Source organism: Miniopterus natalensis, chromosome 1 (genome assembly GCF_054644295.1).
Source record: "Miniopterus natalensis isolate mMinNat1 chromosome 1, mMinNat1.hap1, whole genome shotgun sequence".
NCBI lineage: Eukaryota > Metazoa > Chordata > Mammalia > Chiroptera > Miniopteridae > Miniopterus > Miniopterus natalensis.
Window position 1 is genome coordinate 88,058,716 of NC_142081.1, and position 15,146 is coordinate 88,073,861.

General features: G+C 34.6%; 1 protein-coding gene across 3 annotated transcripts in view; it reads right to left on the minus strand.

The window, feature by feature from the left end:
• Positions 1-762: 762 nt before the first annotated feature.
• EPC1 (enhancer of polycomb 1) overlaps positions 763-15,146 on the minus strand; it is a 97,990-nt gene continuing 83,606 nt past the window's right edge. For 2 of the 3 annotated variants that reach the window (XM_016196312.2, XM_016196310.2), the window contains exons 10-15: positions 13,072-13,424; positions 5,923-6,041; positions 5,756-5,842; positions 4,814-4,955; positions 4,349-4,709; positions 763-2,138 (exon numbers count right to left, since the gene is read on the minus strand). In XM_016196312.2, the coding sequence (XP_016051798.1) occupies positions 2,066-2,138; positions 4,349-4,709; positions 4,814-4,955; positions 5,756-5,842; positions 5,923-6,041; positions 13,072-13,424 (1,135 nt within the window). In that variant the 3' untranslated portion in view covers positions 763-2,065. The remainder of the gene's footprint in view (positions 2,139-4,348; positions 4,710-4,813; positions 4,956-5,755; positions 5,843-5,922; positions 6,042-13,071; positions 13,425-15,146) is intronic. The other variant, XM_016196311.2, reaches the window with a different exon arrangement.

Consider the following 15,146-nt stretch of genomic DNA (forward strand, 5'->3'; position numbering starts at 1 on the left):
AGCGAGCAAAGTTTACTGGGTTAACCTTTAAAATATAAACAAAATTCAACTACTTTTCACTACCATCCTTGTCACTATTATCTCCCACTTGGATTATTACAATTTGCTTCCTAACTGGGCTCCCCCTGCAGTCCATTCTGAAGACCAAAGCCAGAATGAGCCTGTTCACATCACATCACTCCTCTGCTCCAAACTCATTTCTCAAGTAGAGGTAAAGCCAAAGTCCTTAAAATCTCGGACTAGGTCCTCCACAAGCAGGCTCCCGGTTACTCCCCGACCTATCTACTCTTCTCTTTCCTGCTGTACCAGCCACACTGGTATTCCTTTAGGAAACCAGGCACTCCTACCTCAGGATCTCTGTACTTACTCTCTCTGCCTACAATGCTTTTCTCCCAATTTCAAGTCTCTGAATAAATGGAACCATCTTTCTTGCCCATCCCCCACCCCATCCTGGCACTGCTTCTCCTCCCATCCTTGCATTACTTTCCCCCTAATACTTACCACAATACCACTTAAATCTTATTAATTTTGTTTTTAATCACCTAATGAGATTAAAAACTCCACGAGGGCAGGAATTTTTTCACTGTTGTTGGACTGAAAATAGTCCCAAGCAGAGTAATCATTCGGTAAATAATTGTTGAAAATATGAACTTAAAGATAAAGTCATCATTCCCATTCCCATGTTCCCCTTTACTGAATGATTTTGATTAAAGTCACACAAAAGTTCTTGGGGTGAAAATAAAAGCAAAAGACCACTACACATTAGTTTGTCAACATGTAATGCCCTGGGTTTATTTTGTGAGAATTCTATCACAATTTTTCCAGGTGGGATTAAAAACCTTAAGGATAATGTATGCCATTGGATTGGGCATTCAGACTTCGGTACTGACAAAGCACTGGTAGTAGTCTGTTAAGTACCATTCTCTTCACAGAAGAGAGGTCAAATATTTCCAAAGGAAGGCACCCGATAATTGTGGTTCTGGCCTTGCAGCCTTCTGGAGAATCTTAAAAGGAAAAAAGCTGGCTGGCTGTTTTTAGAAACTGGAATGATGATACACATATAGCAATTACTGCATTCTTCTCCCTTATATCCTTTTGTAAGAACAAGTAAAGAATGAAGTCTTTTAAACAATTTGACAATAAAAAAGTACAATTTCTTTTGTGCTAAAAAAAAAAGGGCAAGACAACATAAACTCCAGTTGTAAGGACTCCATTTGCATACTTGATTTAACACTTTTTGGTGTGGAAGGAAATTGGACTACTGGGCTGTTTGTAGAGCAGCAACATAACATTAGTGCTTTAAGTACCAGAAACTACCCACAGCTTCGTGGGCAAGTGGGGATGGGAAGATTCAAGAGACTTCATTTTTAGCTTGTTACTTATCCTAATGATAGTAGACCAGGAAGATCCCCATTTAACAGTACATTCCCCCTATTTTTTTTAAACTGATGCCTTTTTTTTTTTTGTAAAATCTGTATGTATGTCACCATTTTTTTCACATGATACACAGAAAACTCAGGGACCCAGAGGGGAACCAAGTTATGTTATACCATTTACAAAATACCAAGGAGTCCACAGCTACCTAACACATTTACTACAGCACAGGAACCAATGAAGGTACAGTGTACAAAAAACTGTAAACACGGCACAATAAATAGGTAAAACAGCAGGTTCCGCACCATGCACATGATGTGATGACACTTCATCTCTATACAATCTCACATCTCACACTCTTTGTTGCAATTTATTTCCCTCCCACCCCCCCACCCCCAAGTGCAAAGCATCACAAATGAACATTTCTGTATTCAAGTAACATATATACAAGGGTATTACAAATATGCAGTATTGTACAGATAATTGCTGTATTCTTAATTTACAGATGTTGATTTTTTTCCTATTAACAGTAAGAAAAAAAATTGAAGCATGAGAGATGAGCATTGCTGTCAAGTCCCCACAGCTGCCACAGAAATGCATGTGCTGCATTTCATCATCCCCTGCATTCAAAATGCTACTGATGCATAGCACCTAATCAAGTCCCCAGGTTGCAGTCCCACTCCTGAGAGAGCTACGTCACCTCCATTGCTACTGTATTGTCTGCTATGCTGTTTAGTGCTGGCTTTTCTGATTCATGATTTTCCCTGTTGAAATAAAGTTCAATAAATTACTTTTCTGCAACAAATTTAACAAATATAAATTGAACAAACAAAGGCTATTTTCCCAATAAAAAGTTTAAATGTTTTCAATAATAGAAAGAAATTTGACTCTTGGGAAAGACAGCAAGTAGAGGAATAGGAACCTTTATAGTTTATTATCAGAAATACACAACCAGAAGTCAGGCTTATAAATTCCATGATCGACTATATTACCAACAGAATTGTAGTAGCACCCAACCTAGATATTAAAAACACTAAAAATTCCCAACTTTTAGTTTTTAGTTTCAATTTCCTCCTCTACTAAACCATTCATCAGAGGTTTAAAATAAGGAACATATGTGGCCAAGGTTCATTCATGTCAGGACTTTAAGTAAGGTTTTACATACAGAGTAGAGCAGGACAGCTACTGAGCTGGGAATCAGAAGACTAGGGTCTTAGTTGTTCAAGCACCTAGACTGCTGAGTGCACCTAGAGAAGTCGGTTAACTTCTCAGGATCTGTTTCCTCATCTTTAAAACAAAGGAACTAAAGTAAGTTATATAAAAAGTTTTTCAGCCCTGGCCAGGTGACTCAATTAGCTGGAGCACTGTCCTGTGAAACAAAAGGCTGTGAGTTTGATTCCTGATCAGGGCACACACCTAGATTGCAGGATTGATCCTCCGTCAGTGCAGGTATGGGAGGCAACTGATGGATGGTTTGCTCTCACATTGATGTTTCTCTCTCTCTCTTCCTCTCTCTCTCTAAAATTAGTAAAAACATATCCTCAGGTGAGGATAAAAAAAAAGAAAAGCTTTCCATATACTGCAAATTTCCATGGTTATACAATTCTATAGTGACAAAAACCATGTATGATATACTTAAGAACTACAACTGATTGATTAGCTGTGACTAGAACCAGAATACTAATAAGAATAGATTAGTATCGAGCAGACAAGGTCTATTAAGTTCAGAAGCAGACAGGGATGCATGGATTTGGAAACTCAAGGCTATAGTTTGTCGCTACAAACCCTGCTCCTCCTTCTAGGCCACTGCCAGCTGAGGAAGTCTAAATATCAGTCTGGCTTTTTCCTACCACTCCAACTTCAACTACTAACCTTCCCAAACCTGTAGACAAACTAGTTTACTTGTTAACCTCTGAACACGTTTATATTCCCCAACTCTCTGTCTTCCTCTTCTATGCCCAATCAAAATCAAATCTAATCTTATTTTGTAGAACATTCCCAGAACACTCTTGTGGAAAGATGTTTCCTTATACTGAAATTATAGCCATAATCTATATAATTAATTTGACAAGCATATAATGCTTTGTGATACCTCTAGAACGATTTTCACCTATTATTTACAATCAACATTATTTAACTTTTCACACTTTTATGCTTTTCTTCTAACTAAACTGAAAACTTCTTGTCTTTCTTTTTGTTTCCCCACAGTACTTTATAAACAGCAGGAATTTACCATTAATATTTAAAACAGAATAGAGCCTGAGTACACATTCTAAACTGTCCATTGAAACCCAAGAAGACCAGTTAGCATACAAAATAATCATCTGATTAAAAGTTGACCTGGCATGAACATTGTAAGGCTTTTTATTTATATGATTAAGAGCAGCTTAGGACTCTAGCCATGTGAGTTCTATCAGTTCTGTCTACACAAAAAACTTTGGGCCCGGCTGGCGTGGCTCAGAGGTTGAGCATCAACCTATGATCCAGGAGATCACGGTTTTAGTCCTGATCAGGGCACATGCCTAGGTTTTGGGCTCAATCCCCAGTGGGGGACATGCAGGAGGCAGCTGATCAATGACTCTCATCACTGATGTTTCTCTCTCCCTCTCCCTTCCTCTCTTTGAAATCAATAAAGATATATTAAAAGAAAAAAAAAAGCTTTGGGAGAATACACAAAGAAGCATTTGAAAAAGAACCCCATCCATCTAGAGGTATAAGAGTGAAAACATTATAAGCTGTTATCAACTAAATCCCAAATCATATATGCAATATTCACTGTACCATTTAGTAAAAATTTTCAACAATACTGAATTAGATTTATCTGTTTAGTTCTTTAATAAATAAGGAATTCTCATGTATATATTTTTAATATATATAACGGAAAGAGCAAAAGCCACAAATAAGTAGAGAGCAATGCCTGGGAATTTAAGTTGGATCTCTTTTCAAACACTTTAGTCTTAAAATAATTACTCACCTTGGGGCTGAATCTACAGAGGATGAAGATGGGACCTTGGAAACTTGACAGTTTGCTGCGGCAGCCAGCTTTAAGGCAGACGATGGAACAGCACTTAAAGTCCTAGGTATGTGTCGTGCATTTATGGGGGCAATAGAGTTTACAGTGGCAACTGATGAAGGTACAGTTAATCGAATGTTGTTCCCAATCAGAACCTGAGTTGTTGCAGAATTGGCAGCAGTTACTGGATGACTCAGTGCACTATGGGAACTTGAAGTCTGTGTCACGTTTGAAGGCTGTAACAAAGTTGAACCTGCTGATGGACTCATATGTACCGGTGCTGTTGGTGTAGTACTACTGAGGTGTAAGCCCTTATATACTCCTAGAATAAAAGAGAGAAGCAACTAAGCAATGTGCAACTTGGTTGTTTATTATAGGAATGTGTTACAAATCTTATTAAAACCACTTAAATGTCATTGTCCTTACCTGAGGCTGGAAGGACACCATTCACCCCAATCCCAAGCACCACATCATCCTTCATCTTGAATCCCATCAGTTGTTCTGATGTCACCAAAGCAGAAGCAGCAAATTGAGCACTAGCAGAATCCAAAGTCTTGGAAACAAAACCCTAAAAAGAAAATAAAAAACAAATCTAATCAGCATCACTTACTTTCAGATTAATATTAAGCTACACAGGTATAGCAAAATCAGTATGAAAAATTAAAGTGGCAAACCACTGGAATATCTTTTGATAGTCAAATTTGAGGAATGTTCAAATAATCTTATAACTCAGGATTATGAATTTGGATCTTCATATGTGACAATATAGAATATGGACAAGTTAATTACCAAAATCAACGTCCTATAACGTGGAAACAATAAACCTCCAACACAAAGTGTTGGATAAGAAATAAGCTAGTAAAACATTTCAGTGATCTGCAAGTACATATAATAAATAAATGAATAGGTAAACTTCTTTCACCTAACTTACCATATATATATACACATAACCAAAGGCACCTTTAGGATAGTAAGAAAACTATTCCTTTAAAATGGAAGTAACTAAATATCATATCAGATATGATATTAATAAATTAAGAGGTCCTTGAATTTTTTACATGAATTTTTCTTCCAAGATGCTTAGAGAATCAAATCTCAGTCTCTAAGCCTTAAATATGTTTAAATGGCAGACATTTATCATACTTTAGGTTTAAAAGTGATTTCTTCTAAAAGAAGTATAATTTTTAATAAGTTGTAATACTAATTAAAATAACAAGGTAATGAGCTAGATGTCAGTGGGCTTATAATATTAAAGACATATATCAGACTACAGGTCAGACTTGAAGACAGGGTCTCTATCTCATTTAACTATGCTTTTTAGTTTTACTTTTTAAAATAGGGAGCAGAGGCAATAGCTTCTATACTCACCTGTAATGTTCTTTCTAAACCCTGTATAGAATGGCTATGATGTAGATTCAGGCGAAAGCCACTTTTCTGCTGGTTAGATGCAAGGTTCTATGACAACAGTTGGTAATTAGAGATGAACTCTGGTGGGAAACAATGAGGGATAATCATAAGACAGACAAATCCCTCACCTGTGAAGTGTTGGTGGAGGAATTACTATTTGCTTGCTGTTGCTGAATTTGTGCAAGCTGCTGTTTCTGCATTAGTGCCAGTTGCTGTTGATGTTGCTGGTATTGTTCGGCTGTAAATGCTGAACATAAAATGAAGAAATACTTTATAAAAATGCACAATATCATAGACTTCTGACAATACTAAAATTTCAGCACTAAAAAAAGTTTGTGCAAAATTAAAGCATTTGACAAAAGCTCATGGTCCTGCTAAAGATCACTTTCAAATGAAAATTTAAGCATTTTTACAACCACATTTAACAAGAGTGGCTTGAGACTAAAGAAAAACAAAATTAAACTTCCTGAGTTAAACACAGGAAAGAGAACTGCTCGCTTCCCAAGTTGCAGAACCATTATTTTTGTAATTTGTGACACTTGTATAAAAAGGTAATACCAGGTTGTTTTTTTTAATCCACATATTTGAAATTCAACTTTGCACTGAGCTTGAGAACAGATCTGATAATTACCATTTGGTTTCTAGTTTACTCCTATTACTGTCCCACAATGCATTCAGATGATCCCTAACATAACTGTTCTACATATTTTCTAATTTTAGTCATTATAAACATTTCCTCTACATAAAACATAAGGTTGTTGATTTATTACCTTAAAAAAAAAAAAAAAAAAAAAAAAAGAACCCATCCTTTAAGTTTAACAGGAAGAAAAGAGGCTCCATATGTTAATTTTCCCCACCCAATTAACCCACCTGGAAAAAATCCAGTCAATAAGAACGGAGTTGTTTATGTTGATTTACTGTACAGAATGATGTCTGAGGAAAGACACTGTGTTATGCTACTTATGTTTGTCTATGGAGAGCTCAGTTCTAAAAAAAACAAACAAAAAAATGTTCATTTATTACCCCTCAAAAAGTGTGTTCAGTTTTTAAAAAGGAAACCTTTTTTCATTTTGCCAATTAAAAAAAGCAAAAAAAAAAAAAAAAAAAAAAAAAGCACATACAATCACAACATCTGACCTTAAAGGCTTCTTTAAGAAGCCTGTGATGTTTAGGTAAGAATTCTTTCAAAACAAAACCAAAAAAGGGTTATCATGCATCCCTGGATACCAGGGAATCTATAAATCATGCAAATTTCCTCAATCTCAAGTTGAATGTTTGCAAAATACTGCCACCTAATTTGTTGTCTATAACTGCATTTTGATGATTTAGTTAGAATATCACTTCATCAAGTTTTGTAATTCTCACAATTCATGATGAATCATTTATCTACCAGTATACAGCTTCCACTCTGTACAACTACAAAGTGTTTGGGTAGAAATTCTACCATATTTTGAATGGATCGGAAAATTGTGAAAGAAGGTATTGGTATCTATATAGCTCTTAAACTTGAGTAGCTGAACTAAGTTTTTGGGATACAAATTCAAAAAAATAATTTCTTATTGGGAAAATTCTATTGATTTTTAAATTTTGTGTGTTATAAATCTATTTAACTGATACCTGTTCTTTGATGAGTTTTTCTACTATGTTTGAAATCCTCGGATCTGATTTCTAATATGGAAAACTTTATTGATAATAGGATAATCTCTGAATATTGACATAAAAAAGTAATTTTTTGTCAACATGACCATTTCCATATAACAGAAATCTGTTGAATCAGAACTTGAAGAAAATCTACAAATTTGATCTGTCCTGAATGCTTAGAATGAACATAATATTAGTTTTGCTAATGTTTTTGAGATTTATATTTAATTTTCTAAATTTAAGTGAGTTGCCAAAGTCTTGAATTTCCTAGTAGGAATATAGATATCTCTATATTCTAGAGTCTAGTTATAAAATTTCCCCTGGATATTTTTAATGAATGATCTTGAAGAACTGTACAGATTATGTATTAGCTGGAAGCAATGGTAGTAAAAACCATGGGTCTGGGGGCCAAGATATCCTGACTGCTATTTTAGTTCTCAGGTCTGCCATAACTAGTAGAGTATACCTGCGAAAGTTGCTTAACCTTTTGGGATTCAGTATGTTCATCTAAATATGAAAGAGATTAAATAGGCGATGACTGTAGTCCTTTTATGCCATGAGATGCTATTTTAAATTTCTTCTGAGACAGAAAATTCCAATCCAAAAGGCTGTGTACATCAAAAGAAAGCTTGGCAAGGTAGTAAATTGGGCCAAGTACAATCTGAACTGGGTTTTAGATTATTACTTATACAGAAAACCAAGAACATCTTGGATGCCATTATAATTCAAAGTGTAACCAAATGTTAAGTGGAAATAAAAATGACCATACTTCCTTAAATCTCTATCAAGGTAGAAAGTTTTTAGGTTATATTGTCTACCTCCATATATTATACTTTGGTAGTCGAACTTGCAATTTACACAAAGATGGACAAGATGGCTTTGTAGACAGAATCAGAATCATTTCTCAGAACCAAAAAGTTTTAAATCAGGAGGGATCCTTAGTGATTTCTTCCTACAACCTCAGATGAAGAGACTTTCATCTGAGGTTACAAAGACATTTACCAGGTGAAGGGGGAAAAGCCCACCTCCAAACCAATGAGATTTAAAATATAAAAAGAAACAGACAAAAGTCTGTTTTAGATTTACTATTATTTGCATGAGAAAATAAATTTTTTTATGTACCGACTTGTGAATCAAGTGCTTAAAAAAGCTCATATATACAGCACCTAACAATAGGAGTTTAGGCAGCGAAGAAGTCATGTGAGGGACATGATTAAAACCTGAGAATTGTAAAGGAGCATAACAGGACTTCAAATATTTGAAGGACACTATGATGTTGGAGATCAAGAAAACTTATTTAGTACGCTTCCAAAGGCAAAACAGGAACCAGAAGATTTAAATTTAAGGAGGCAGCTTTTGTTCAATATATGGAAAAACTTCTAAACAAGATACACAAGTGTACAATAACCTGATCAAGAAAGTTGTTGAATTTGCCCTCACTAGAGGTGTCTAGGCATAGGTCAGAAACTATTACTGTTTTTTGTTTGTTTGTTTGTTTTTAATCCTCACCTGAGGATATTTTTTCCATTGCTTTTCAGAGAGTGGAAGGGGGAGGGAGGGAGAGAAAGAGAGAGAGAGAGAGAGAGATATTGATCTGAGAGAGAGACATCGATTTGTTGCCTCCCTCATGCACCGACCGGGGCTGGGGATAGAACCTGCAACCGAGGTACATGCCCCTTGGCTGGAATCAAACCCAGGACTCTTCAGTCCGAGGGCTGCTGCTCTAACCACTGAGCAAACCAGCTAGGGCTGAAACTATTATTGTTTTGATAGCTTCTTACAATTCTCTGGGGTAGAAATTTAGATGAAATAATCTAAGATTTTATGAGTCCACTTCTTAATACAAGGATACTGGTGCATCATGTGATACACCAGCAACTGGAATATCTGGTATCTCAGGCTGCTGCCCTTTAGGTGACATTCCTGCAGCTGAAGCAGATCAACTAAAATGATCAAAGTGCAGGTGGGGAAGGTGACAGGTACTTTGGAAAAAATGAACAATTTAAAAATTCAGTTGAGAAGATGGATTCTAGATTAACAAAATGTGTATTTCGTTAAAAAACAAAACAAAACAAAACAACCTCAACAAACCCAAATACTTATTTTAAAAGATACCCCTCAATTACAGTATTTTTGAACAGTACACAGGCAGGAAGTTATTTTAATACAGAAAAAAAGTTAACTCTTAAGAAATAAACATAAAATAACTCCAGACAGTTTTAAAACATGACTCCCTAATCAGTAAGCTTGAATTGATAGTTTAGATTGAGATTTATCAGTCACACAGATACCCAATCTGAAAACAGAAGTTTGGTAATACATTTGATGGCAAAACATAATTGAACCCTGAACATGAGATTATTTGTAGTCAAACATTTTGCTTAGTGTGACTACTCTTCCATTTCACTGTAAAACTGTAGAACTGTTAATGTATTTTACTATGGGTGCTACTTGAGACTGCTGAGGATGCAATTCTGAATTTTCAAACATATTTAGATAAGGATTAAGGTCTTTCGAATTTACAAAATTCAACAAATTATTCAGTGCTCAAATCTACAGTTCCTTTTCTATGGTAAAATTCAAATTTTATGTTACAAACCGAAGTAAACTGCACTAAGTAAGCTGCAGATATTGAGACTTAAAATATGACATTCTAGATACAAATTCCCTATTCGCTTATGAAAATAAACCAAGTCTTTAGTGCAGATATGTGAGCTTAGAAAACTGATTTAGTATGCCGATGAAATTTCATTGGGAACTAAAAATTCAAATCCTGAACATACAATGGTGGTTTTAAAAAAATCACTTTTCTGTTTTCAGTCTTTCTGAATTATATAGAGTCCTTTCTATTTATGATAAAAGGTGTTAATTCTGACATGTGGTATCCCCCAAACTCAAATACATGCAAATAACACTTAGTCACAGAACAAAGATTACATTTTCAAAGGTGCTTTTATCAACTAAAAAAAAAAAGAATTTGGAAACGCTCCAAGTCACATATTAACTAATAAAGATTATTAAAAATACAATCTATCCTTAAGTGCTAAAATCTAGTCTCAAAAATTCTAAATACACATATAGTTAAGTCCTCCCAAGTTCCTCAACACTGTGTCATTCTGCTATATAGTATCCAGAGGATGAAGCACTCCAGCTCCTGACTAACCAGACTACCCATCTGGCCACACAACTATGCAAATTTGCAAAAAGGTCAAGATTGGGAAGCAAACAAAAAAGATTCTGAGCAGTTGAAACAGAGGTTACTAAAGTTGGTGTGTTAAAGCTCAGTTCCTTTACTAAAAATAATGGGCTCCTATTTGAAAATGAGAATAAATAGGCCGTTACAGATGATTATTTAGAAAAGGGAAAACTCAGTCCAGAGGGTATCACTATGTCACAGCACACATGTTAACATTTAAAACTATGATAGAATAATAAAAAATGTCTAAATCAAAATCCACCAATTTGGCTTAAGCAGCAAGCCAAGTATACCAACTGACTCATATCTCATACAATGGTTAAGTTCTAAAGTCAGTAAAATAAAAATTAAGCCTTAAAAATTCCTCTAGAGTGCACCATATGATGCAGACCCATCTCTTTCAATAAGCCCAACAAAGCCAGTTTTTCTTCTGACATCAGACTAGATGCAAGTTTCTGTGGTTGAGTAGTATTTGTGGGCTATGTTATATGAAAAAAAAAAATCTTTAAAACTATAATTACACTGCCCAAGATGAGATGCTTAATCTATGAGTGATCAATGCAGGGACTGATGCTATCAGGAGAAAAATAAAGATTCACTTCTCCCATTCCCACTGTAGCCCACTCCAGCAGATACATTATTCTAGTAGAATTGTATTTAGAATCCTGAACCTACAGTTGAATTCACTTAAACATACATATGATGTAACTTCACTGTAATGCACTTTATAGAGCATAAAGAGAAAAGCTTTAGGTTTCTGGAATATTCACGATTATGGAAGATCAAAGCGCTTTTCTACAGCAATCAGTAGGCATCTACTCTTAAAGCATAAGGAAGCTCTAGTAAAATTGAAGGGAAACTGCAAAGAATTAAATGCAACAGGAAAAACTGATAAACCCATTTTTTAAAAGTTATGTCACATATATAAGGGAAGGAAATAATTAAAAAGAAAATTAGAGTTTACTAACATTTTTCCCCCCAGCTAAACTTTTGGTAATACTCCTCCTCTTGTTCAGTGTTCACCTTTTAATATTCTTTGGCCAACAAATCAATAAATTTTACAATTCCAATGCCAACTTAAGTTGTATAGCAAAACAATTTACATAAAAAAGATCACTACAAGATCCTAAGGATGGTTACACAATTCAACTTCTCTATTCTAAGAGGTGGAAAAGATGGGGATTGATGGAACATGCCAATTTTCAATGAGAAGTCTAAAATAATTTTACACAGCTTAAAAATCTGTATCAGGGAAAACATATTACAAGTTTATACTTTTAAAATCTCTACACCCAACACTATAAATAAGTCCTCCTTCATTTTGGTTAAGACTATAAAAGCAGAGAGAAACTGACTTTTCATGATACAGAATAAAATTAATGGGATTATAAACAATCTGTTAGGTCTCAAATACTTAAGATTATCTTTTAGTTAATTTCTGAGGAAAAAAGTGATTATTTTTCTTATGAGCTGAATTACTTTTTTTCTAACACAAAGTAAATTATGAAATCTTCTCTGGAAGTCTTTAAGAATAAGCACATTTTCATATTTATTAGAAGGTTTTACTACAGCTTTACCAGATGATTAGGGGAACAGAATAAATATCTTTATAGTCCTTTCAAAATCTGTATTTAAATTATCTTTATAAAAATGTGTAGTAACATAATTTCAACAGTGGATTTCTATAATCTACATGCTAAAATAATACATTTATGCTTTAAAATAGAAAGGTAGCCTGGCTGGCGTGGCTCAGTGGTTGGGCCACAACCTATGAACCAGGAAATCAAGGTTCAGTTCCTGGTCAGGGCATGTTGGGGGCGGGGGGCGGGTTTCAGGCTTGATCCCCAATAAAGGGCGTGCAGGAGGCAGCTGATCAATGAATCTCAGCATTGATGTTTCTATCTCTCTCTCTGAAATCAATAAAAACATTTAAAAAATAAATAAAAACATAGAAAGGTAAAATTTTAGAAATATTTAAAATAGCCATTTATTTTAGACACATTTCACAAAGTAGTCATAATGCTAAAGTAGATATTATCTAAAAATGTTTCCAAAATTATTAAAATAATCTTTTAACTTAAATATTATTCTATGAAAAATTACTTTCTCTCATAATAATTATTCTGAATTACTGTGAAAAATAAAGCTTTGCATATCTATCAACTTGCTGGTCTGCTTTTAAGCAGTATAAGTGAAAGACTAGAGAAGTGTCCAGGCATAAAATAGCAACAAATTATGGTCCTTCCCCCCCATATTATTTTGAAAATGTTTAAATCAATACCCATGTACAAACAGGATTCAAACAGATACTTAAACGTAGGTCTTTTTCTTAACTATTTTGAGAAAAAGACTTTTAGCCATAAATATAATAAATCGCATATTCAAAAATTGATAAACCTGACATTTCCATAGAAATGTACATTATAACAAATAAACATACCAAAGTGTGCTGAACCACTGCTACTTTTACTTTGCGTAGAGGTACTGCATATCTGGGTCCCAGGTTGTGCTGTTCCTGTTCGAGTTATACTCCTATATAATTTTCTACAGGAGAGTTCATCATTGTCACTGTCATGTAGGGATGGTGTCCGAGGCCTAAAATGCCGCCATCTACATGACTTGATATTGACTAGTATCTGACTGAGGTCTTTAGAGAAAGATTTGTCCGAGGTATTTGTTTCTGAGGTATTGGCAGACTGATTGATTGGAGAATGTTGTGGTGAGGAAAGCATTTCCAAATCCAGATGGTGAAACATACTGTCATAGTCTGAGTGAGCTCTGTCCAGTAACACCCTATTAAAAATAAGGCAGAAAACATGTGTGTAAAATAGCTATTCAAAAATTTAAAATAAAAATGATTTTCTTTCTCTCCCCCAAATCCAAAAAGCCATTTCATACTGAATATTTAAATTTGATTATTGCAATTTTTGGCTAAAATCTTAATATCTAATAAGGGTTTTTTATTTAATGTTATAATGATATAATTAAATAAGAGAGTAATCCACCTCAAAGAATAAGGTAAATATTTTACAACAGTAAGAGTTCTAACAGTTCTAAGGGTTGGTTGACCAGTGTAAGTTACTGGTAACATATGAAAGTCTTTTTCTTTTCAAATTACTTTTAAACTGAAGATTTTTCACTTCCATTACAAAGCACCAGAACACTATAAAATGCTGCTAACATATTTGTTCTCTGTTTAAGTAAAACATTCATTGGGGAGGGGGGGCAGGAAGAGGAGGTAGGAAAAAAGCAGTAAAAGGTGTGTGATCTTTGGGATATGTTATACCATTAAAAGTTCTGATAAAATATTTGAGATGTTACTAACCTAAACTTTATAAATGACTTTACCTTAAAATGTTAATGAATTAATGCTAGTATAGAATAAAATATAGCCACCATAGAGAATTCTCACTACTAGTGATGTCAACGTAATGATATGGGAAAAAGTGCTAAATAAAATGTATTTTGAAGATGGAAGGAGACTTGACTTTGGTGGCTGAACACACAAAGCAATATACAGATGATATATTATAGAACTGTACACTTGAAACCTATATAATTTCTTAACCATTGTCACCCCAATAGCTTTAATAAAATTAAAAATATGCATTTTGATGCCCAGGTAATTCTAAACTAATGTTTAAGTGATAAGAACTGCAAACCAAAATTAAAACATGAAACAAATGTGTAAGCCATTAATTTATCATAAATCATACTCTTAGCTTTCTTCCTGAAAGCACCTTGACATTATGTTTTGCTTTTTCATTTTTATCTTATTTTACACAAAAGCTTTCTTTTTCTTTGCTTTTATGCGTTCTGCAATTCCTTCCCTCCCTCTATACAATTTCTCACACAAATGCATCTACAGTATGAAGGAGATCTATCAGGTTTAAAAAAAGGAAGAGCAATGAGATCCCGACAATCTGAGATGTCAAGATCAGGTCATACATGGAACCTGGAGACTTTTCACTGAAAAGTTAAACAATTCAGTATACTATATATGGTATTTCTTAGTCTATTTAACCCCCCCTTTTTTTTTCTCAATAACTTCAAGAATTCCTGAAACAACATTTGTAGTTTCTTTAACTTAATACAATTTATGCAATCATGGCTTACACTTGCCTTTACTTGGTGCCTTTTGTCAGAATTCTGTGAGGATAGCTATCTGAGGTTTTTAAACTTGGGAAGAAAAGCAGATCCATTAGGGATCCATTAGTTATGCATTAAAAGCTATGGCTGTGCCTGGCTGGGTGTGGCTCAGCAGTTGAACATCGACCTAGGATCCAAGAGACCACGGTTCGATTCCCGGTCAGGACAGATGCATGAGTTGTGGGGCTTGATCCCCAGTCGGCACCTGATCAATGACTCTCACCATTGATGTTTCTGTCTCTCTCTCTCCCTCCCTCTCTTTGAAATCAATAAAGATATATTAAAAAAAATAATGCTATGGCTGTATAAGCACCAGACAGCAAGACAGAGTATTTTGAACAAAAAAATAAGTCAAGAATACAAATG